At 45.2% G+C, this 23584-nt stretch overlaps 1 protein-coding gene across 7 annotated transcripts in view; it reads right to left on the reverse strand.

The window, feature by feature from the left end:
• TNS1 (tensin 1) overlaps positions 1 to 15831 on the reverse strand; it is a 389915-nt gene extending 374084 nt beyond the window's left edge. For 4 of the 7 annotated variants that reach the window (XM_048486278.1, XM_048486276.1, XM_048486275.1 and 1 more), the window contains exon 1: positions 15692 to 15831. In XM_048486278.1, coding sequence (XP_048342235.1) covers positions 15692 to 15805 — 114 coding nt within the window. In that variant the 5' untranslated portion in view covers positions 15806 to 15831. The remainder of the gene's footprint in view (positions 1 to 15691) is intronic. The other 3 variants (XM_048486279.1, XM_048486277.1, XM_048486280.1) reach the window with 2 other exon arrangements.
• Between the last annotated feature and the right edge of the window lie 7753 nt (positions 15832 to 23584).

Genomic DNA, 23584 nt, shown 5'->3' on the forward strand with positions numbered 1-23584 from the left:
GAAAGTCGCCCCTCCCTCTCTTCCCTCCCTCCCTTCTCTTCCTTTGCATGCCACCCCTCCCCCTCCCTCCCTTCCCTTTCCCTCCGGTAGGGTGGGTGGGTCATATCAAGATGCTGGGCCCCCTGCCTCCCCTCCCTTGCATGCAACCCCTCACTGTCTCCCCTCCCTCACTTCTCTTCCCTTGCATGCCACCCCTCCCCCTCCCTCCCTTCCCTTTCCCTCCGCTAGGGTGGGTGGGTCATATCAAGATGATGGGCCCCTGCCTCCCCTCCCTTGCATGCCACCCCTCACTCTCTTCCCTCCCTCACTTCTCTTCCCTTGCATGCCACCCCTCCCTCCCTTCCCTTTCCCTCCGCTAGGGTGGGTGGGTCATATCAAGATGTAGGGCCCCCTGCCTCCCCTCCCTTGCATGCCACAGCTCACTGTCTCCCCTCTCTCACTTCTCTTCCCTTGCATGCCTCCCCCACCATCCCTTTCCTCTCCCTCCCTCTCTTCCCTTGCATGCCACCCAGTGGTGGGATCCAAAAATTTTAGTAACAGGTTCCCATGGTGGCGGGATTCAAACTGTGGCGTAGCGCCAATGGGGCTGGGCAGGGCACGACGGGGGCGTGGCTGGCCATTCCATGGGCGGGGCATTACTGGGCGGGGCTGTGGCAAGGACGCAGCTGCTGTGCCGGTCCTTGGGTGGGAAACGAATGCACGCAGGCGCAGGCTGCCACGCACGCCGGTGCACCTCCTGCTAGACTGCTTCAAGTTCTGCGCGCTACTTCTGAGAGAAGGGGCGTAACTAAGGCAAAAATCACGTGACAAAATCACCAATTAGTAACCCCCTCTCGGCACACACAAATAATTAGTAACCTACTCTCGGGAACCTGTGAGAAACTGCTGGATCCCATCTCTGATGCCACCCCTCCCTTGCAGTGGAGGTTAAGAGCTCGTGTATCTAATCTGAAGGAACCGGGTTTGATTCTCCGTTCTGCCGCCTGAGCTGTGGAGGCTTATCTGGGGAATTCAGAGTAGCCTGTACACTCCCACACACGCCAGCTGGGTGACCTTGGGCTAGTCACAGCTTCTCGGAGCTCTCTCAGTCCCACCTACCTCACAGGATGTTTGTTGTGAGGGGGGAAGGGCAAGGAGATTGTCAGCCCCTTTGAGTCTCCTACAGGAGAGAAAGGGGGGATATAAATCCAAACTCCTCCTCCTCCTCTTCCTCTTCTTCTTCTCCTCCTCCTCCTCCTCCTCCCCTCTCCCTCGTGTGTATGTGTGTGTATGTGTTTCACTTCCACTCGAGTTACTGCCTATGTGCTGTTTCCACTGCTCATCTTTGGCCATCTGAGTGAACATTCTAAGGGCACGAACATTCTAAGAGTGACAGTTACACACAGGCCCCTCCCTGTCCTTCACCAGGGAGCGCCAGGAAAAAGGCGTTTTTACCTGGGCCAGGTATGAAATTTCAGGTATGTGAACATCTGAAAACACTCTCGCCTGACTGACTATAGTGGCTGGGAATTTTCAGAGGAATTGGCCCAGCAGTTACTGAGGTACCCTGTCATCAACACATACACGGTTAGCTTTTTATATATATAGATTTGCCCCCTCCTCGGATTGAGGGAGTTTTCTGGCAGACACCAAATGCAGCTTAGGCCCCTTCTGCATGGGCCAATAAGCCTGTGCTAACCACAGGTTAAAATATGTTTTGGGGGGCAACTTCACACGGATTTCTGCTTCTAACGTGATTTGGCTCCACGTCCCCCCCCCCCCCAAACCCGGGTTTTTCAAGAATTGCACTATCAGTGATTCTTTCGTTTTACCTTGCCTTGCAGCGGCAGCTGAGCTGCCCTGGGTGAAAGGTGCTTCAGTCAGACACACCTTTGTCTTTTCTGGTTTCCCGCCTCTCTCCTGTGTAGCCACACAGAAGTACACAGGCATCCCAAGATGGCAGCATGGCTACAGGCATCTGTGTGTGCCTGACTGCAGAGCTTCGTGGTGTTGCAGGTGAAAAATAGTTGCGCCTCCATGTGAAGGTGCATTGGTGACCCGCGTTAGCTCCAAGGCTGCCCGCACAGGGGCGTGCAAACAGCCCGGGGCTGCACTGGGCTCATATATCCCAGCTGCACCTCGCTTTATTTTGGTTGTGCAGAAAGGGCCTTATTGTTGTGATGCCTGAGGGGTGTGTAGTTGGGGGAGGGACTTCAGTGGAGTATAATGTCATACACTCCACCTTCCAAAGTGGCCATTTTCTTCAGGTGAACTGATGTCTATTGCCTCAAGATTAGTTTTAATCCCAGGAGATCTCCAGTCACGACCTGGATGTAGACATTGGCAATCCTAGTACTTGGTTAGATCTACTGGAATATCTTACCTCAGTCCCTTCAGGGGGACAGCCAACCCTGTATGTATAGCAAAATAGTTGGGTGTACTGCCATCCAGCACCCGTTATGCTTATTGTACAAAATGTTGGTCTTCTGAGGCGAAATGTATATTCTCTGATCTTCTGCAGCCACATGCCAGATGGCAGTTGTGGTAAAATTCTCTTTGGGAAAGAGAGAAGAGTTCAAAGCTCCCCTTGTTAGGGTTGCCAGCCTCCTGGTGATGCCTGGATGTCTCCTGAGATTACAAGTGATCTCCAGGTATCAGTTCACCTAGAGAAAATGGCTGCTTTGGAAGGTGGACCCAATGGCATTATACACCACTGAAATCCCTCCCCTCCCCAAATGCCTTCCTCAGGCTCAATCCCAAAATCCCCAGGTATTTCCCAAATTGGAGCTGGCAACCCTTCCTTGGGTGCTGGATTACTAGCTAACACCAGTGTCTGAGTCCATGCTGTCCCTTTCCCGCACCACAATATCAAATTAACTTTAAAAGATTTTGTTTTAAGTGAAGGAAGTATAAAGCAGAGTGTTCTCTATGAAGTGTGATGATAGCACTACGGGGTCAGTCTCTGTCCTGAGCTAGACTTTTGTTGGGAATGGGAAGGATAAAAATAAAATATGAAACCATCTTTTACTGAGGCAGACCATTGGTCTGTCAAAGCCAGTATTATCTGTTCTGACTGGCAGTAGTTTTCCAGGGTCTTAGGCAGAGGTCTTTCACAAGATAGTAGGGATTGAATCTGAGAATTTCTGCATGCAAAGCAGATGCTCCACCATGGAGCCATTGCCCCACCCGAAACGGGATGTGACAGCTGGCAACAATTTTTTTCCCTCTATCTCAGTGCCATTTGCATTTGAAGTGAAGATTGGGGCCGTCTCACAATAGAGGTCTTTGGATATATTCCAGATTCCAGGGTAAAATAAAACCATTCTGCTCCTCTGCCAAAAGTCTTCAGAACAGAAACAAGTACTCATCCTTGTTTTATGGAAGATAGCCACCGTCATGTGTACGGGTTGAATCTTGGAGAACCCTTTTCTCTTTTCTCTGCAAACTCAGATTCTGGTTGTAACAGCTTACTGACAAAAAGAAAGAAATGGGTAAATTAAATTGAATTCAACTCCCACACCTGACTTTAATTGTCACACATGTTCCTGTTTAAACCAGCCAAAGAGGAGGGGGAACCACTTGAGTTATAAGAGAAGTATTGACTCTCAATTAAAGTATAGATCTTTTCTTTAGCCATCGAAGCCCAGAGCATCTATCTCCCCCAATACCACAGGCCTATCATAAAGTCAAAGGTGCCTGATATCAACACTGTCCTATGCCCCAAAACTTCCTAGGTTTGCTTGATTTTCCAACAGTATCAGACTAGTAGCTTCAAGATCATGGACGGAAACAACTGTTTTCCTTCCTCTGGCCCCATTATTTTTTTTAATGAAGCCTGATTAAAAGTTCTGGAGATGTGAAAAGTTCACACATTGTTTATGGGTAAAACACAATTCCAAGCTCAAGAAGGCACACAAACCTTCTGGTGTTTACCTTAACATTTGTGTGCATCTTTCATCCTTGTATTTGTTGGGAAAGTTTTCAGTTTATATTGTGTCACTGCCACACTTACACACAGAGTTTGTGAAGACCTGCATGAGTAACTATCACAGTATGGCCAGGGTATTACGAGAACTTTTGGTGAACTCCTTCCTCAGACCTCTTGTTATTATTTTGTGAAGTTATATTTCATCCTTTAATGGCTTGAAAGACAAAAAAAATCACAAAAGGTGACAACAGAAAAACTTGTTGAACATTTTTGTTTATCTTTGAGTGAAAACACTGAAGTTTTCTTTAGCAGTTTTTAACAGCTTGTGCAGTTATCATGGCTGGTCACTGAAGTTACAGAAGGTAGGAAACACCTCCACCCCCACCTCCACCTATCACTTGCATGCATCTGGTTCCCCCTCCCGCCCCCAGAGGTCCGTCTTCCTAGAAAGGGGGGATCTGCCAACAAGACAAAAAAGAAGTTTGTCTGTCACCATCTGCTACCTGCCCAAAGCCCAGTTTCCAAAACTTTAGTGGCAGCTGTTTCCTCATAGCAAGTAGTCCAAGTACTTCTATCTCTCACAGTTGTAACAACCTCCTGTTCATTATACTTGTACCCCACTCTTTTTCCAAAGCACTCAGCATATGGTTCCCAAATGCTGTCCTACCCTGGCAGTTTTAAGAACTGAACCCCCTTTGCACCCCTACTTGCAGCTGTCCTTGGTTTTTCTGATGCCTGACATTTTGTATCAATGCTTGATGGCCTCTATAGACAGACCAGCCATTGAATTTTCCAGTAGGGTTTCCTGAGGGTCACTGCCACAGGGGTCCATGACTGGCCAGGCGTTAGTGGAGCCAACTGGGCCCTGTAGGGCTGGTAGCACCACAGAGACTGCTTGCCACAGGCATGGACTGCTGAAACAAATCCCACTCTATTGGTCCACAAGAACATTGAAGTTTTGAATATTGTAATAATGGAATATATATCTATATAATATTATAAAAACATGTCTATATTACAGGTAACAACTGATGAAGATGCAGTTAGGAGACTATGTTGTATTCAAATAAAGGAATTGGTACAGCAAATTGGTCTTTGTAATTAATTTTCCAAGTTTCCAAGGACAACATATTTACAATAACAAAAAAGATTCGTATAGGTGCCTCTTACACTGGACATCCATATTCAATACAACAAATCCAGTATTGTGGATCTGAGGGTTGTTTTTCAGAGGTGCATGATCACTGCCTTTCTATGCACTGTTAGGGCAGACATTATACATACACAGTCATGGATGTCTGTTCTCAAATGGAACCTGCTCCCTCTTGCGCACTGAATGCTCTGTCAGCTAGTCAGTACTGGGGAGCCACTTGGCTTGAAACCCTCTCCCTCCTCTTGCATCTTGCCCTGGGAAGCATTGATGAAAGCACACCATTTCAGAGGAGACAGCAATGTTCCTGGAGGAGGAAGGGAGAGGCTTGTGGTTTCTGATCCTAAAAAAAATAGACATTTATAGAGCCTTCCATTTAGAATATAAAGTACTGGGGGCAGTTAACAGCTTGAACTCACATCCTACAGATGCACAAACACAAAGCCACGCAGTAAAAACCACATTAACTGAATCACATCCTTTATTGGCATGCTGCAAAGCAAAAATTCCTAAATTCATTGAATGAGCATTATCGGAGCACTACCAGTCACACTGCCAGGGCGAAAGAGGCGAGTAATGTGGATGAAGAAAAACAAAAAAAAAGTCACACAGAGAATCTGTGGGGAAACCAGGGGTTAACTCCAGATAGCCAATACAGTGCAGTCTCAAATGGATTCTTTATCAATCCATCTTTCTGAGCTCCTGATTGTCCTGCTTTTTCTGGGTTGTGATGAAAGTCGTGAGTCTTTGCATTGTGCCGACACCCCCCCCCCTTTCAATCCCTCTGTTTAAGAAAGATAAAGACAGAAGCCAATGGGAAGTTCTGAAGTGCTCCTGCTATAATGCATGCAGTAAAGTGATGCAGCTGCACCAGCAGGATTCTAAGTTACAAAAGGCTGCAGCAAGAGAGCTGAGCCACTGCAGCTGGGGCCCTGCTGCAATGCTGAATGGTAAAAACAAACAAACCAGGGGCACTCATGCAACTAGGCGAAGCTCACATGGAACAAGTGCGTAATACTGCAGAGCATCAGGGCTGCTCAGAACATTACAGATCTCCTGTGCAGGGCAGCATTTCTGAGCAAGAAACTGCATAAACATTTCATGTGGTGTGATAAAGGTATATGTGCCTCTTGGACTGTATATACATACACTGAGAAGTCACAGAAGCAGAGAAATGTGTTTGTGGCTAAGTAAGGATTGTGGGTAGTCAGTGGTAGCCTTGGACATTTGCAGAGCTGAAGGGAAAAGACAAAATGACAACATGCACATACAGAGCTACATGGGTCATTCTTTCAATGGTGCACAGAGATGGAGGAGGTGAGAAGACGCCTCCCTCCCTCTTCTGTAAAACCTGATGTCTGAATCCTGCTTTTCAAAGAACCTCAACTCACAATGGTAAGTAGGCAGCCAATGATCAAGATTAGTTAGGCAGCACTTTCTAAAAAGTATGGAAATGTACCTCCTATTAAAACTTTGCTGCTTGTTTTGCATCTATTTAAATCAAGATTTTTTTATCACATACTTTCAAGTTCTGGAAATGCACATGTTGGTAATTGAATGGCAGGGTATAGAATGTAGCTTCTAACAGGATCCAGAAGGAGATTCTCAGATTTTATTAAACAAAAAATGTTTCTAGTTCTCAGTACTACTGCTGAAAAAGCATCAAAAACATCTGAAAAGGGATGGGATTGTTGATGACTCATGCTGCAAACTGTAATAATTTTAGAACACCCAAAGGCTCAACCAAATATGATGCTGGGAGTTTCATAAATGAAATTCCCAAAATCAGGTATCAAGAGCCCGGTTCAGACAAGGACCACGGAGAAAGGGGAGTGGAGTTTAAACTTTCCCACCTAAAATAGCCCTGGGGAGCTGATATTTGCTCCATTGGGGGCACATACAGGAATTGATATGATTTTATCATTTTAAAACTGCCATGATTTCTTCCAAATAAGTCAATTAAATAGTATGTTTGTGCATGTTAAATGCCATCAAGTTGCTTCCAACTTCTGGCAACCTTATGCACTAGTGACCTCCACAACAGCCTATTGTTAACAGCCTTGCTCAAGTCTTGCAAACTGAGGGCCTTGGTTTCCTTAATTGAGTCAATTCATATCCTGTTGGGTCGTCTTTTCCTGCTGCCCTCAACTTTGCCTAGCATTATTGTCTGTTCCAGTGACTCTTGTCTTCCTAAAACATGATCAAAATATGATAGCTGCAGTTTAGTTGTTAAATAATATCCTTATCCATTAATAATTCCAGGGGGTAAACATGTTCATCTGCTGCAGCACAATTAAACATAAACCTGTGTTTCCTGAAAGACTAACAAAATTTTATTATAGCATAAACCTGCGTGAATTCAAGCAAGTTTCCTCAGACAGAACTTTATGAAAATAAACATGCTAGAAGGGCAGAGTTAAATGTAATTATGTAAAATGTCAATCTAATCAAGCTACTTTACATCCTCTGATGCATTAAAAAGGAGGGGGGCTTCAAGGCCTGCTTTACATCCCCCATTGCTTCCTAGAAATTGCTGATGCAGAACTTATTCTGCATAGTTTCCCCCCTGCCCCCCCCCATCCCCTCTGTCCAGCCCTCTGTCTTGCTTGTATTTTACTGTCTCCTGAGTGGCTTCACCTGATCTGTTGCTCCCTCCCAAGACTTCATTTGAACTTTCTCTCCAGTGAAATCACAACAGCATCGCAATCACTACTTCATTTTCTGTAGGGTGCCTGTCCTGTCCCCACACTATGGCCTTGGTTGAATTCGCACCCAACACATTTTTAAAAAATATACTGGGGCATGCATTCATGGACCTTTCATTGCCATGCTTGGTCAGTTATCAGTAGTAATAGAGAAAAAATATGAAGTTTTAAGGGAAATATTACATACTTTCTGAAAATGGAATCTAAGAAGTAGCAGGCACTCCTAACGTTCCATTCATCTTTGTGGTAATTCTCACATGGATAGAGAGAGTTGCACTCGTAAAGTTTTCTGTGGAAAACAATTTGCTATCTGGATGCTCAAATAATGGCTCTTCTTCAATTATTGAAAAGCAGCCATCGCTGGGTTGAAAGACTGAAAGGGTAGCATCTCTATCATGTTTTAGAACAGATAAGAAAAAATTGATAGAAACTGAGGTATTCAAGCAGGTGGACAGAAATTAACAAAAATAGCATAGCCCCAAGATTGAGCCTGAAGGCTTTGGGTGGGGGGAAGCAGCCATTTTAATTATAAGAGGAATGAATACTTCAGTTTTATCTGGAAACAAGACCCATTTTGGCAGCATAGCACAGTAACCCTCCAGTAGCAAAATACGGTACTGCTTATATCTTTCTCCTTCACCCTTTTCCAGAATGCCTCTCCTGCTAGTGAAAATGGATCCTAACGATTTCCACAGCAACTGAATGAGATGTCACAAACAAAGGATTATCTTCAGGCTGAGATTAATCAGAAGCCAGTGAAATTAATCTCATAACAAGCCGATGACGCCTCATGGAAAAATGTGGCAGGCTCAATGCGCAGACAGACAAGTTGGCATTCTCTGCCAGAATATCTAGTACATGATTTCTAAAAAGAGAAAAAGCGGTGCTCAGGTTAAGGTCTACCTGGGAACTGTGCCATTACTCAGAGTTAAGGTATGATTTTGTCGACAGGCTACAGATGTTTGGTGACATAGGGAAAGATTTCAGTACATGCTCAAAGGCATTCCATTATCTCATATGTTCTAAGATTCGGCTGTAGCACTCAAATCAAATTCTTGGCTGGTCACAAATTTAAATGATCAGTGTCCCGATCTGGGATTTTACTAACCCAGATATTGACTGAATGCTTGAACACAGCTGTTCTTGTGTTTGTACAAACTATGAGCATTCTTATCAATTAATGCTTTCAATCCTAATGTAAATATCCTGGCTAATATAGCTGCACACAAAAGCCTCTTTATAATCTGAATGCAGGCTATTCTAGGGCAAAAAAAGAAAAGAAAGTCTCACTCCTGCAAGGATCTTGTCCCAAGCACAAACAGAAGGTGATCACTTGAGTGAGAGTAGACGGGAACATCAAGTATCTACATATATAACTTGGTAATAATTCACATTTTATTTTGCATTAATGGCATTTGAATATTAGTCTCATGTACTGAGAGGCTGTCAACCACACATATTAGGAGTGCACGCTGCCCACAATCCTCCCAATGCACATGGTTGCCCTGTTTTCTGAAAGGGCAACACAGAGAATTTGTACCCAAGTGCAGCCTCTGTACACACAACATGAAACCATGATTTCTCAGGATTCTGGTCCACATGTACCACAGATTAAAATCCATTTTACCCCCTTCAGAAACCATGGCAGCTGCGCATATCAGAAGGATGTATGTCAGGTTGCTGATCTCCCAGTTCATATGGTCCCTCTCCGCCCACACAAGGTGACTCAGGTTTGACTCGTGTCTGAGGAAATCGTTACCTGAGCTCGACTCCTTCGTTTCTCCGCACAGCAGCTGACTCGTGTCTCCGGAGCCGAGTTCAGAGGGCGGGATTACCTCCTCGTGTCTTCCGCTCCTCATTCCTGATTGGTTGCCATTCTATAATGAGTGCACGTCCCTTTTTCCCCCATTTACCGACGTAGGAGCTACGTAGGAGGATTTTTTTTAAGGCGCACATCTCACTGCTGCCATGAGTCTCCCGTTCTGTGCATGGCCGAAAATATTGCACTGTGATTGGCTGGCTGGCAGAGTCGAGGCAAGGGAGATTCCGCACTCCGCCGGCTTCGGCTTGAGTGCAACCCGAGTTCACCAGGAAGTTGCACCTCCCAGTCGAGCTCGAAAATTTAACGGTGAGAGGGGGATGAGCCGAGACAGACATGAGTCCAACACTACAGATGTGCGGAGTACCCGGGTCGGACCTACGTTGAACTAAGGTCGAATCCTACAGTGCGGAGGGGCCCATGGGCTGTAATATCTGGAAAAGGTTTGTAAGCTTCCGAGGTGGGAGAAACTGGATCTAGGCTGTGGCACTGAGGAAGGGAAGGTTTTAGCTGTCTCCTGCCACCATTTCCCTAAGTGAAAATGGACCCCAGTTCTGCTTTTAGCTCTGGCAGGGAAAAAGATAGGTGCCCATATCTTACCTGTGTGTTTACCCTTCTGGGGTTTAAAGCAGCCTGAAGATTGCATGTTCAATTGGGGAGTGGCTTAAAAAGAAAAATTAATTTCCCCTTCCCTAGATTTACCCCCAAGCTATTTTGAAGGCTGAACATTACACGGCTGGTGCTCTATCCATGGAACTTCAGCATCAAGTTGTTGGGCCTTTTTTTAAAGCTTTTCCTTGTAGGCTGATTGGTTACAGTCCAGCCAGGTGCACCTTCAATGATTCCCTTTAATGGAATTGCACTCACTCTGTCTTCCTGTCCCCTGCATGAAAAATCATGAAAGGCTTAAGATGCAGTAGATTGATCAGACTGCATGATGTTGACACCACATGGATGCCACATCACGTTGCTGCTGCAACTCAAAAGCTACAATGATGCAGATGTTGGGGTCCCTACCAGCAGGTGAGTCCTGGAGATCTCCAAGAATTACAAATGGTCTCCAGATTATAGAAATCAGTTTCCCTGGAGAAAATGGCTACCTTGATAGATGGATTGTGTGCCACCTCCCCAAGCTGCAGGCTCCATCACCAAATCTTGAAGAATTTCCCAACCTTGAGGCAGCTTGAGGTAGTTGTTTTCTGAATATTTTTAGTCACAGTAAGCCAGTCCTTGAACTGGGAAAGGTCAGGATATTAAATATAATAAAATTAAAATCAAGTAAATACAAATTAAATCTGAAGAGGAAACCTCAGTTCCTGTAGTCCTCTGGAGCAAGACTTGGGAACACAGATGGTATGGAAAGGGTTAATACAATCTCATAACCAGGAGTCCTGACCATAGATTCAAACTAGTGGATTCAAATGCACATCAGCAGGGCAGCAACAAGCTGCATAAGCAATGTTTGCTCTGTACGGATAGCAAGGCGTGGGGAGAAGAGGATGGAATGCTGACCCCCCCCCTCCTTCCCCACATTGGGCAATAGAAGAAGAGGAGGAGGAAGAAGAAGAAAAGAAAGAGGAGTTTGGATTTATATTCCACTTTTCTCTCCCTTGAAAGAGTCTGAAAGCTGCTTACATACTCCTTCCCTTCCCCTCCTTCCAACAGATTCCTTGTGAGGTCAGTGGGGCTGAGAGAGTTCTGAGAGAACTGTGACTAGCCCAAGGGAACCCAGCAGGCTTCATGTATAAGAGCAGGGAAACAAATCTGGTTCACCAGATTAGAGTTCGCTACTCATGTGAAAGAGTGGGGACTCAAACCTGGTTCTGCAGATTAGAGTTCACTACTCTTAACCACTACACCAGATCATTCACAATCTGAGATACCTCCATGTCCAAGAAGGAACTATTTATGTGTAAAGGCTATCTGGAAGGTTTGAGGTCAAAACAAGATAACTGAAATCAAACAGCATTATTGATATCAAGCCTTCCATGACCAATCAAAGTGCAGGGTTGCCTCAGCCAATCAGGTGGCTTCCCTGTTCTCAGGCCTCTATGCCTCACTCTGGCCCCTTCCGCACATGCAGAATAAAGCATTTTCAATCCACTTTCACAATTATTTGAAAGAGGATTTTGCTATTTTGCACAGTAAAATCCAGCTGTAAAGTGCATTGAAAGTGCATTAAAAGTGCATTATTCTGCCTGTGAGGAAGGGGCCTCTGTGTGTAAACAATAATGGCTCCTGACAGATGTGCATTTATTTAAAACACAGTTTTCTTTGCAGTCCGTCACAACAGGTCATGTTATGATCTCAACAGCTGTTTGAGCAGTGTTGCCAACTCTGCCTTGAAACATTTCTGGAGATTTGGGGCAGTTCCTGGGGAAAGTTGGGTTTGGAGAAGGTAGGGAACTCAGCAGGGATGTGATGCCATAGAGTTTGTCCTCTGAACCTGCCATTTCTCCCAGGGGAGCTAAGTTCTGAAATCTGTTGTAATACTAGCAGAACTTAAGGTGGCCAATCCTAGGTTAGGAAATTCCTGGGGATTTCAAGGTGGAGTCTGCGGAAGGAAGGGTTTAGGGGAGTTTAGCAGGATATAATGCCACATATTCTACCATCCAAAGCAGCCATTTTCTCCACAGGAATAGTTCTCTATGGTTTGAAAATCAGTTGTAATTTCAAGAGATCTCCAGTCCCCACCTGGAGGTTGGCAACCCTAGGAGAATTTCAAGCTCACCTGGTAATTCTATCTGTTTGAGGTAGGTTTGACTGAATGAATGATTTTTCCAAGTCAATCCAATGAGCTGCATAGCTAAATAGTAATTGGAACAGTAGTCTTTTCACCCTAACTATTTCTAACACGACTACTATTTCTAACTATTTCTAACATGACATCACAGTAGTTCTCTGCTTAAAAGTTATGAAACTCTTCGGCAGCACAAGAAAGAGACTGTTCTTCTACACATACTCTAGAGATGTTAACCCAGAGACACATACTCTAGAGATGTTAACCCAAATTGGTTTTTAAGCAATAGCAGCAACAAAGAAGGTGCACAGGATTGTGAATGAGATGTGAACTGTGGCACAGGAAACCAGGGAGGGGTACACTTTTCCTTTTGCACCATTTTTGTGACCTGAAAAATAGACCTGTAGAGCTGCTATTTGCTCCAACAGAGCAAACCTCAGCTCTATACAGCTATTTCGGGTCAAGAATTCAACATGGCGAAGAAGATTTAACCCCATATAGCTGTCAATCTAAATCAGGATTTCACTTCCTTTCTATTCCATAAACCACTTGCGTACACAGAACTCCCAGTGTCTCATCAGGTTTTGGCCTCTAGGGTGATCTAACTAATTATGTTAGTCTTCTAACCATGTAAAGGAAATTGAATCCCCATATAGCCTGACCTGTACTTCTATACTTAAAAATATATCCTGAAGGACCCAAAACAGAGAGAAGCTTCCTTCTGAATGGATATGTTTAACACTGAGGATTTGTCAACAATATCAGTGAGGTAGAACCACACCCTTTGGTACTGTGCCCATATTTCTGTGAGGGATAAACTCAGCCTCAAAGTTTTGGTTGGTTTTCTAAATGGTGTTTTCTATTCTAGGTCCATCCTTCCTCCTAAACACAGCTGTAGTTACTATTCCTGTTTCTGAAGGAGATTCAAAGAAAGCAAACGAGGTAGAGAATCATCAGCTTGGAGGAGAGCTAGTGAGCTGTCCATTGTAGTCATCTGCCTTGGCACTAGGATTCAAAACATCTGCAAGAGATGTTTCCTCCTCTCTCACATATTTTAAAGATGTACCATGAACTTCAGGGGCAATTCCTCTGAATCCTACTGTAAACTTTGATTTGAATTTGGTGAGGTGCTGTTGAAGTATCTAACCCAGGTCTTGGTCTTGACTCCTAGTTTGGCTGCTATAGTCCCTTCTGTTAAGCTTCCATTTTGATCTGCCTTCAAATCCATCCCTGCATCCTGTCACTTCATATGTTTGTGTCTAAACAATTTCCTTCCAAATGTCTTATATCTACATTCCAGGCTCTGGTGTGACCACACACTATCCCTGTTTAACACAATGGACTGATGATAAATAATATTGATGACTTATGGTGTTTTTACTTGGAAGCCTCCTCTGTCAAAACTCTGGAGAGATGGCTTCTAAATTACTTAAATAAACTAATAAATAAGAAAATGGTAATTTCTTGCCTCTCTTGGAATATTGCTGTCTTCGTTTTTTACATGTTTTTCTTCTGTACCTGTCTGCACAGCCTCAGTTCTCTCTCTCTCTCTCTCTCCCTCTCCCCCTCTCTCCCCCCCTCTCTCTCACACACACACTCTGTCTGCTTTTCTTTCCTATCCAGACACAGAGCCAACCACTTGTGTGGTCTGAGTTCCATAAGTAGAACACCCTACATATCATTTGACTTTAAATATGGGAATTGTGGATCAGGGCTGCAGCACCAGGGAAGAAGGGTTCACCTGGCCTGGACCATTATCCCAGTCAAGTGCACCCCCTGCATGGGTGGTTTAAGCTGCAGGGAGAAAGACAGTCACAATATAAGTACTATCCTTATTCTCTATGAGAGTCTAAAAGCAGCCTCAGGAGGTCTTGGAGCTGCCAACCTTCAGGTGAGAGCTGGAGATCGCCTAGTTATAATTGATCTTCAGATTGCATAAATTGCTTGTTTATTATTTATTTATTTATTCCCCTTTCCTGGAGACAACGGCTGCTTTGGAAGATGAACAGCCTGGCATTATGCCCTACCAGGGTCCCCCCTCCCCCCCAACCCACTTACCCAGGCTCCATCCCAAAATCTCCAGATATTTACTAATCTGGAATATGCAACCACAGAAAGGTCATTTCTGTTTGGATAAATTATGCAACTGGAAGACTTAGCCTCACTTTTCTGATGACTTGGCCCCTATCTTGTTTCGAAGGCGAATCATAACAGGGCAAAAGTGGATCCAAAAGTCACTGCAACAGTTTAGACTGATGAATACATGTAGGAAGGGTACTTGTTTGGCAGAGAAACAAATGTAGAAAGGAGGGCAATAGAGTTGAGCTGAGGGCTAAGGCCAAACAAAAAATTGGGATGTCCAGTCACAGCCCTCAGTTCAACTTTAATGCCCTCCTTTCCACTACTAATTCTTTGCCAAACAAGTAACCCTTCTAAATGTACTCATCAATTCAAATGTTTGCTGGAGTGTTTGAATCAATTTGTGCCCCATTATGCTGAAGAAGGTATTCTGCCACTGCCACTACTGCCATTCAAATTCAGCAGAGAACATTAGTCAAAAAAAAATCCAGGACTTTTTCTGTCTTTTGTGTGTGTGGTGGAGTGGGGGGGGGGGGCGCAGCAGAGGATATAAAAATAGAAAAACAAATAAAAAATACACCCAGCACTTCCAAGATGTGACTTTCACCTACTGTTACGCTGCAGGTAGGCAGAATGATGGCATCTGACTGACAAGGAGGGATTCAAGTGGATTCACAAAAACTTTTGAGCCTTTGACATTTTCAGTGTCATATCCTAGTTGTAAATATGCCCAAAGCTGGTCCACACCCAGTGCACACCACTGGCTTAGCAGTTGAATAAGAGGTACCAAAAGCACCAGCCCTCCCATCTGAAACAATATTTGAACTTCACATTCGTGGCAGTGTCTTTATCTTGTAATTCACCTTTCTCTATTCAAGGACTTCTGCCTTTTTTCATCATGTCACAGAAAATGACCGCCAGATCCTATGATTCATGCACTGCCAGCAAATTTCTATTTTTTCCCCCAAGCCAAATATGTTATACAAGTAGAGATGGGCCCCTTGCATCAAGAAAGTGCCAAAAACACCATCTGCTGAATGCTTCAGATAATCTATCTGCCACAATAAGTTCAACTCGCTGCCCCTGTAACTCTTAGTCCCTTCCCATGTCTTCTTCGGGGTGCAGAAGGCTTTGCTTCCTTTCCGTCTCCCCCCTCCCTCTTATTTACCTGTCGATGTTCCTGCCTGTTGTGGTAGGGTCAGAGTCCCTGATCCTGCCCAGCATTTCTCCTCCATCCCGCCCCTGCTGCCACCTGAAGAGGGATCACTTCTTTGAGAATCATCTCACTCACCCTCAACAGCTGTTTCCTCTGCTCACTCGCGGCTTTCTCTTCATGTCTGACGGACAGAGACGGCGTGGGCCGACGATCCTCCTCGCAGCACACCAGGCTCACCGTACATCCCATCCAACCTGGTTCCCATGCGCTGCCCTCAGTGGGTGAAGGAGGCTTGAAGGATGCAGGCAGACGGGGATCCCGCTGGATTGCAGAGGAGCAGTTCAGGACATCCCCCACCCACCCCCCACCCCGGTCGAGTGCTCAAGCCGAGGGCTGCAAGCCGGGCACCTCCAGGGGAGAGTTGCTTGGGAGTCAGAGGCTGCCCGGTTTTCCCCCTCCGCTCCTCCTCCTCCCCTCCCCTCTTTGCTGCTGCCTGAGGCTGGATGGAGGTGCCTTGTCCCACTCTTGTGCCTTCCTGCTCCCTGCTCTTGTGCCTTTCTCCAAAAGGAAAGAAGAACTGAAGCAAAAGCTGCCAAAGCTGGACCTTAGACAAGGGGCAAAGGAGGGCAGGGAAGCCCACAGCTCACAGGCAGGGGAGTCTGTGGAGTCAGTTGGCAGGATGCCCAGAGAGGAGAGGCTGAGTGGCCTGTGAGAGGCAGACAGACACTGAGATGAAGGAGACCCATTTTCTACCAGTGTCCCAGAAAGGAGAGGGAGAGGCCATGAAAACTGGCACACAGCAGTATTCTTGTTTGAAAGCAACAAAGAGAAATTGTGCTGCGCTGAGAGAAAGGAAGAGTGCAGAGCAGAGCACTCTGACATTGGTGCAGGAGAAGGAAGGACACCGGCAAAGTGGGGAAGTAACAAGTGTAAACAACCACGCCTCACCTGCCTCAAGGACCTCAGCAACTACATAGGAAATCCTATCAATCATTCTTCTGGCCAATTCTTCCTCCAGCTAATTCAGGGCAGTGCATGCAAGTCCATCCTCTCTCAATTGTACAATGACTCCTAAGGTGAGTTAGACTCTGGGGAGTGACTGGCCCAACATCACACAATGAGCAACACAGATGAGCAAGAATTTGAACCTGGGTCTCTCCAGCACTGTAATCACTACACCATCTTGGTATGCCTGCACTGATGGTTTACTGTGGAGTATCTGTCTCCACCAGTGTGGAGTGTCTGTCTCATGTTATCATCAGCGCACTGAAAAATGTAATCACAGATACAGTATTGTTCTGCTTCTTGGATAAGGCTATGGTTCTTGAGATATGAGAAGCTCTGGGTTAAATATACCAAACAAATCTGGCGATAAGCACTTTAGCACAGTAGTTTGGGCACATGGCATCTGAGGGTGCAGGCATCCCCAACTCCCAATAGAGCTGGAAAAGATCTTCACCAAAAAGCTCTCACCAAGTAGAGCAGACAATAAAAGTTTTATACTTTTATAAGGGAGCAGCAATGGCGTAGTGGTTAAGAGCAGGTGCACTCTAATCTGGAGGAATCAGGTTTGATTCCCAGCTCTGCCACCTGAGCTGTGGAGGCTTATCTGGGGAATTCAGATTAGCCTGTGCACTCCCACACACACCAGCTGGGTGACCTTGGGCTAGTCCAGGGGTCTGCAACCTGCGGCTCTCTAGATGTTCATGGACTACAATTCCCATCAGCCAATGCCAATTGGCCATGGTGTCAGGGGCTGATGGGAATTGTAGTCCATGAACATCTGGAGAGCTGCAGGTTGCAGACCCCTGGGCTAGTCACAGCTTTTCGAAGCTCTCTCAGCCCCATCCACCTCACAGGGTGTTTGTTGTGCCGGGAGAAGGACAAGGAGATTGTAAGCTCCTTTGAGTCTCCTACAGGAGAGAAAGGAGGGATATAAATCCAAACTCCTCCTCCTCCTCCTCCTCCTCCTCCTCCTCCTCCTCCTCCTCCTCCTCTTCTTCTTCTTCTTCTTCTTCTTCTTCTTCTTCTTCTTCTTCTTCTTTACTGCCACAATAAAAAGCAGCCTCAAACACACATTTCTAAGTAAATGGCACATAGTATGTCCCTGCTCTGATTTATTTGTTTGGATTGCAGTTACATTGTATCCTTGTGTATTCTTTCAAGTGCAAACACGGAACTCCCAGCACACATCTCATCAGAGGCAAGATGATGGGCATGTAGATGACATCAGGAGTCTGCAACATGACAAGGATCTTGACCAGAAGCACTCAGTGGCACTACGGCTGGACATTAATTTGAACTCAAGTCCATTATCCTGGACTTATTGACTGTGAGTGGGACCTGTCTGTCTGTCTATCCATCTGTCCCCCCCTCCCTCCCTTGTATATTTGCAAATGATCAAGTTTAGGAATGGAGTGGATTTTTAAAAGTTACATCACACACAAAGGCACAGCTCGGTTAGACAATTTTTTCTCCGTCTCCATGGTGAGAAATAACATAAGAAATGACAGATATATTTACAAGCAGGTATAATTTCATTCTGTGTGGGAAGTTTATTCACAATTCTCACCAGAGATTTATTTAAAGAGAGAGAGAGAGAGAGAGAGAGAGAGAGAGAGAGAGAGAGAGAGAGAGAGAGAGAGAGAGAGAGAGAGTTTGCCAGGGTTGATCCCTCCCTGATCATGAACATTGGGATGTTGCCTAAAAATATATATTAAAGACAACGTATAGTACTTTCCCTCAGCCGTAACTATATACCACATATATTACGAGGGATGGGGCAAAGGGGGGGACAATATTCACAAACATGGTGTAGAAACTTTGTGTTTGGGTCAGAATATTATGGCACTCCTGAAGCCTGATTTGGGGTGATAAGACATCTGCTTTAAGGTCCCTCCCAAGTGTAATGCCTGACACCATCAGAATAGAGAATCGTTCACAATATTCCAGTAATATATATTTAAAGTTGGGTCATTACTCACTTGCAATACAGCTTATAAGCCTCTCAAGAAGTTCTTATTAACAATATTTAGCTCCTGTTCTCCTGCAAGGAGACATACAGATTGGTATCAGTTGCTCTATTAAAACAAGAAGTTTGTCTATTTAAGCAATGTTTAATCCCTGCTTTCCTATGAATAAACATTCCAGTTGGTATCACTGCTGCTTCATTAACACAATAGTGCACAGAGAGTCTTTCTATTGTAGCAATGTTAAACTCCTGTTTTCATACTAATACACGCAAGTTGGTATCTTAACTACTCTATTAACATAATAATACACAGACAGTCTTTTGTTGAATCAAAGCATAATAACCAGGACAGCAAAACGCTGCATTCTCTCTTGCTTCACATCTGTCCTCAAAGGGAGCTAAATATTGTTAATATAGAACTTATTGAGAGGCTTATAAGTTGTATTGCAAGTGAGTAATGACCCAACTTTAAATATATATTATTGGAACATTGTGAATGATTCTCTGTTCTAATGATATTCTTTGACATTTAGGTAATCGGGCCAAGCTGAAGGATTTCCAAAGTCAAACTTACTGGAGTTTGGTTAGCCCGCATAAAAATTATATTGTGAAGGTGTAAAGAATAAATTTAGAAAAATTTAAAGTGACACAGTCACAATTGTGTAAGCAGTTTGCTACTTCTGAGTTCAAATACAAAGCTGCATAGTTGTGTTAGCTAATACTTGTTAGACAAGTTGTACTTTAAATATATATTATCGGAATATTGTGAATAAAGCTGGATAGCGGATTTTTGTTTGTCAAAGTCTGTTAGGCCGTTTCTGAACGGCACAATAATACCAGGTTACAATTGGTATCTAACAATCCAGGTCTATTTTATCCCGGTTTCTCCCTTCACATGGCTGCCCGTTTCTGTGAAGGAAGGGAAGAAATACTCCAGTTTGTTTCACGTGAGCTGGGGTCTTTTGTATTTATACCCAGTGGTGGGATCCAAACATTTTAGTAACAGGTTCCCATGGTGGTGGGATTCAAACTGTGGCGTAGCGCCAATGGGTATGGGTGGGGCACAACGGGGGCGTGGCCAGGCATTCCAGGGGTGGGGCATTCCTGGGCGGGGCTGTGGCAAGGATGCAGCCGGTGCGCCGGTCCTTGGGCGGGAAACGAATGCACGCAGGCACAGGCTGCCACGCACACCGGTGAACCTCCTGCTAGACTGCTTCAAGTTCTGCGCGATACTGCTGAGAGGAGAGGCGTAACTAAGGCAAAAATCACATGGCAAAATCACCAATTAGTAACCCCCTCTCGGCACACACAAATAATTAGTAACCTACTCTCGGGAACCTGTGAGAACCTGCTGGATCCCACCTCCGTTTATACCACAAGCGTATCCACACATGTGCAAACATCCCCAGTGTCCATCTTGAATGAATGTCTCTGCCCTGCCTTTTGAATTGAATTGCTGGCACCTGCCTTTACATCTACCCCTCAGTTTTCGGGTAGGAGCACGTTTTGTAAGCCAGGAGATCTGAACCTATTGGGCATGAATCTGGATCCAGAAGTGTCACAGCTGCTGGGTGTGTTTGAGGCACTGGTGGTGCACCTCCTCAGCCACATGCATGGTGCCCTTGCTGTGTGTGCCCACTACCAGGAAGAGATTGCCCAGGCATCTCTTCAGTCTTCTGAGCTGAGGAGAAGTCACAGGAGGACATTCTTTGCCCTGGCAACTGCCCCCCAGCGCCATTGTTACTGGGTTTATCCACACAGGAGCAGGGACTGGTGGCACAACTGTGTCATTTATTTATTTATTTATCATATTTATATACCGCCCTCCCCCAAAGGCTCAGGCTTATTGGGGCAACGAGGAATGGCTAAGAAACTTCCGCATGACCAGGAAGACCTTCATGAGGATTGTGGACAGCCTTAGACCCCATCTGCAGCACCAGGACACAAACACGTGGGCTGTATTCCCAGTGGAGATGATAGTCAGCAAACTGTGTAGTTTGTTTGCCCATACCCAACCTTTCATATTCATTTTAACATATTTATTTTAAAAAGCCATTTTAGTAACATTTCTGTTGTCTCATATTGAAAACTGTGTAAGTTGACTCAATAACCTTGTGACAAAGAGTAGGAGGAAGACAGCACAGAGTATGCATGGGACCCTCTCACACACATATACCACCAGCAATATAGCAATTTAGCCTGCCTGCTTAACTATTGCAATACTGATTTTTGCTCCAAGAGCCTAGGTGGAAATGGGAGAGGAGACAAAGAAACATGGATGTTCTGATCTGGTTTGACATGATCTTAATGTCTTTCAAATGTTTGGAGAAAGGCTCTGTTCTACCAAGAATGCAGCCATCGGAGGGACTTCCCATCTAACCCACATGGACTCTGACCTTATGCTCCCCGCACAAGCTCCCTCCCACCATTACACATCAATTTCCTTTATACAGTGACAGTCCAGGTCAGTCCTCTGGAGGAGGGGGGAAGGTACACATTTTTGCTATTTCTCAGTTAATTGAAATCAGGAGTCAACTGCCACCAAAGGACATGAGAATGGTAGAGAGATCCACCTTTCAGAATACAAGTAGGGTCTAGGGGTGCACATCTACGCAGCTGTGGGTTTATGGCTTGTTCAAGCACTCAAACATACCCAGCAAGGGAGTTGAGACAATTCCCCTGAGACCTGGCATGTAGCTTCTGGAATGTGCTGCAGTTCCAGACACCCTATTCTGAGAAACACCTCACTTGCCTACCTGAATTCTGACAGTAGAGTTGCTTGGATGCCTCTACTGCCTTCTGTCAATATGCTGTTTAGTTGCAACATAAAAATAAGTAGGGTGACCAAGCAGTGGCTCTAGCAGAGCTATGATAAAGCCTACCTCCTTATACTTACAACAATGACCCTTTGCCTGGGCCAGTGAATCACAGACTGCAGGGATGGAACTTCATCAGCATAAGGCATCTAGTCTACCCTCTGTACAGGAGGGGGGAAAGTGCTGAGATTTAAGGATGGCACAATATATGCGCTCTTATTTAAACTATGCACACTGATTCACATATAAATCTGCTTTCAGTAATATACTGCTGCATATTAAAACACTGGCAAGTAATCTTTACCTTGAGTCCATCTTAACCTTGAAGGATGTTACTCAAAACAGATACAACAAATGTGGGGAATAAGAAAATGAACCCAAACACAGTGCAAATAATTCCTGGTCAACTTTCTCTAGACTATTTCTCTGCAGGGGTTCTAAAGTCTCATTAGGATTTTCCTTTACCTTTTCCTGTCCTTTTCTCCTTCTAATATTCTTCCCCAAAATGGGTTCAGCCCGTTATATTTCCCTCAACCCAGGTTTTACAAAAATCGTTACATTGGTGATTTTTTTTTTGGAGAAACCAAAGGAACCATAGCAACGTGGACTGTTTGTTTGCAGTCGCTTCCTGGAGAGGTGAAATCTCCAGTATGAAGGCAAACAGGGGAAACCAGGTTAATTAATAGCATGTTACACGTTATTAGTGTGCTGTGCAGAAACTACCATGGATGGGCCCCAAACAAGCAATGTAGGCTTCACAATTCAAAACCACGTTCCTCCCTGGCTCCTTTTTACATCCATGTTAGTCATTTAGTCTGCAATTGTCATAGGCCGTTTCCCACTCGCCTTTTGTTGAGCGCTACTCGCTCAAAGTAACACGGGGTCCAGCGGCACTCCCCACTACCGGAGTGGCGACAACACAGCCACCCCGATTCTGCCGCCCTCGCAACCCCTCAGCGAGCGTCATTTCTGCCCCTGTTCTAAGGTGACCAGATGGTCACCTTTCTGAACCGAGACGGGGGGGTAGGCAGCCGCGCGTGCGCATGTGTGCGCAGCCGCAGGAACGCACTGCCTTCTGGGGCTTGCCGTGTCCCGCCCTGTGACAGGGCAGGAAACGGCAAACCACAGAAGGCCGTGCTCCTGAGGCCGCGTGCACGGGAGGCTGCCGCACTGCCTTGCGCCCCAGAAGGCAGTGCGGCAGCCTCCCAAAAATCGGGACAATTTCAATAACCCATGGGATGCAGGACAAATTGTTTGAAGGCGGGACTGTCCCGCCAAAAGCGGGACGTCTGGTCAGCCTGCCCTGTTCAGAATGGTGGCTTTTGTAAAACCCCGCACAGAGTGCAGGCAGTGGTGAGCATGACTGCGCACTCAGAAACACCCGCGGTTAACGAAGCCCGGTAAGCCTCGCTTTTCTTTTCAAAGTGGGGAAACGGCCATAGTTCATTACTCGGTTAGTATGGAGCTTACAGAAGAGGGCATTGACAAAGAATTACATTCTGGAGTTTTCCAGGTTGGTTTATTTGTTTAAAAGCCTGGTTTGTAGTGATTTTTTCTGAATTCCAATGAAAATGTAGCACAAGCACATCCAGTATGGACTCTAAATATGTATCTAGTCAGGAGCATTAACTACCTAACAGAATAGCACTATCTACTCCTGTGAGAGAAAGCACATTTATCCACTGTTATTAGATAAAATGTTCTGTGCCTTCCCCCGCCCCCCCCCCCTTATTACTCTTATGCTGCAATGATATTTACTTTGTGTACGTGTGGGAGTTGGAGAAATGGAAGAGGAGAGAGGCAGAGAAAAGAAAAGATGACGTCAAAGTTACCATAGGAAGCAAATTGCCTAAATAGTGAACTGTACTGAGATATTTCCCCTCATTTAAACATTAACAGAAGCAGTTAATTAATACAATGTTCTGATCTGGAGTTTAGTACATCTGACTTCCCAGCACTAATCCTAACACTGGCAAGGTTTGTAGTTTTCATATGAGCATTTGGTAATGTCAGCATTCATGTGTAGTTGTTAAGAGTGTCAGAGTAGTTGAACACACACACACACACACACACACACACACACACACACTCGATCATGGAAGCTTGCTGGGTGACTTTGAGCCAGTAACATACTCTCTGCCTAACCTACTTTGCAGGGTTGTTGTGAGGATAAAATGGAAAAAAGAAGCATGATGTAATCCACTTTGTGTCCCCATTGGGGAGAATTGTGGGCTACATATG

This window comes from Sphaerodactylus townsendi, linkage group LG02 (assembly GCF_021028975.2).
Source record: "Sphaerodactylus townsendi isolate TG3544 linkage group LG02, MPM_Stown_v2.3, whole genome shotgun sequence".
In the NCBI taxonomy this organism is placed as follows: Eukaryota; Metazoa; Chordata; class Lepidosauria; order Squamata; family Sphaerodactylidae; genus Sphaerodactylus; species Sphaerodactylus townsendi.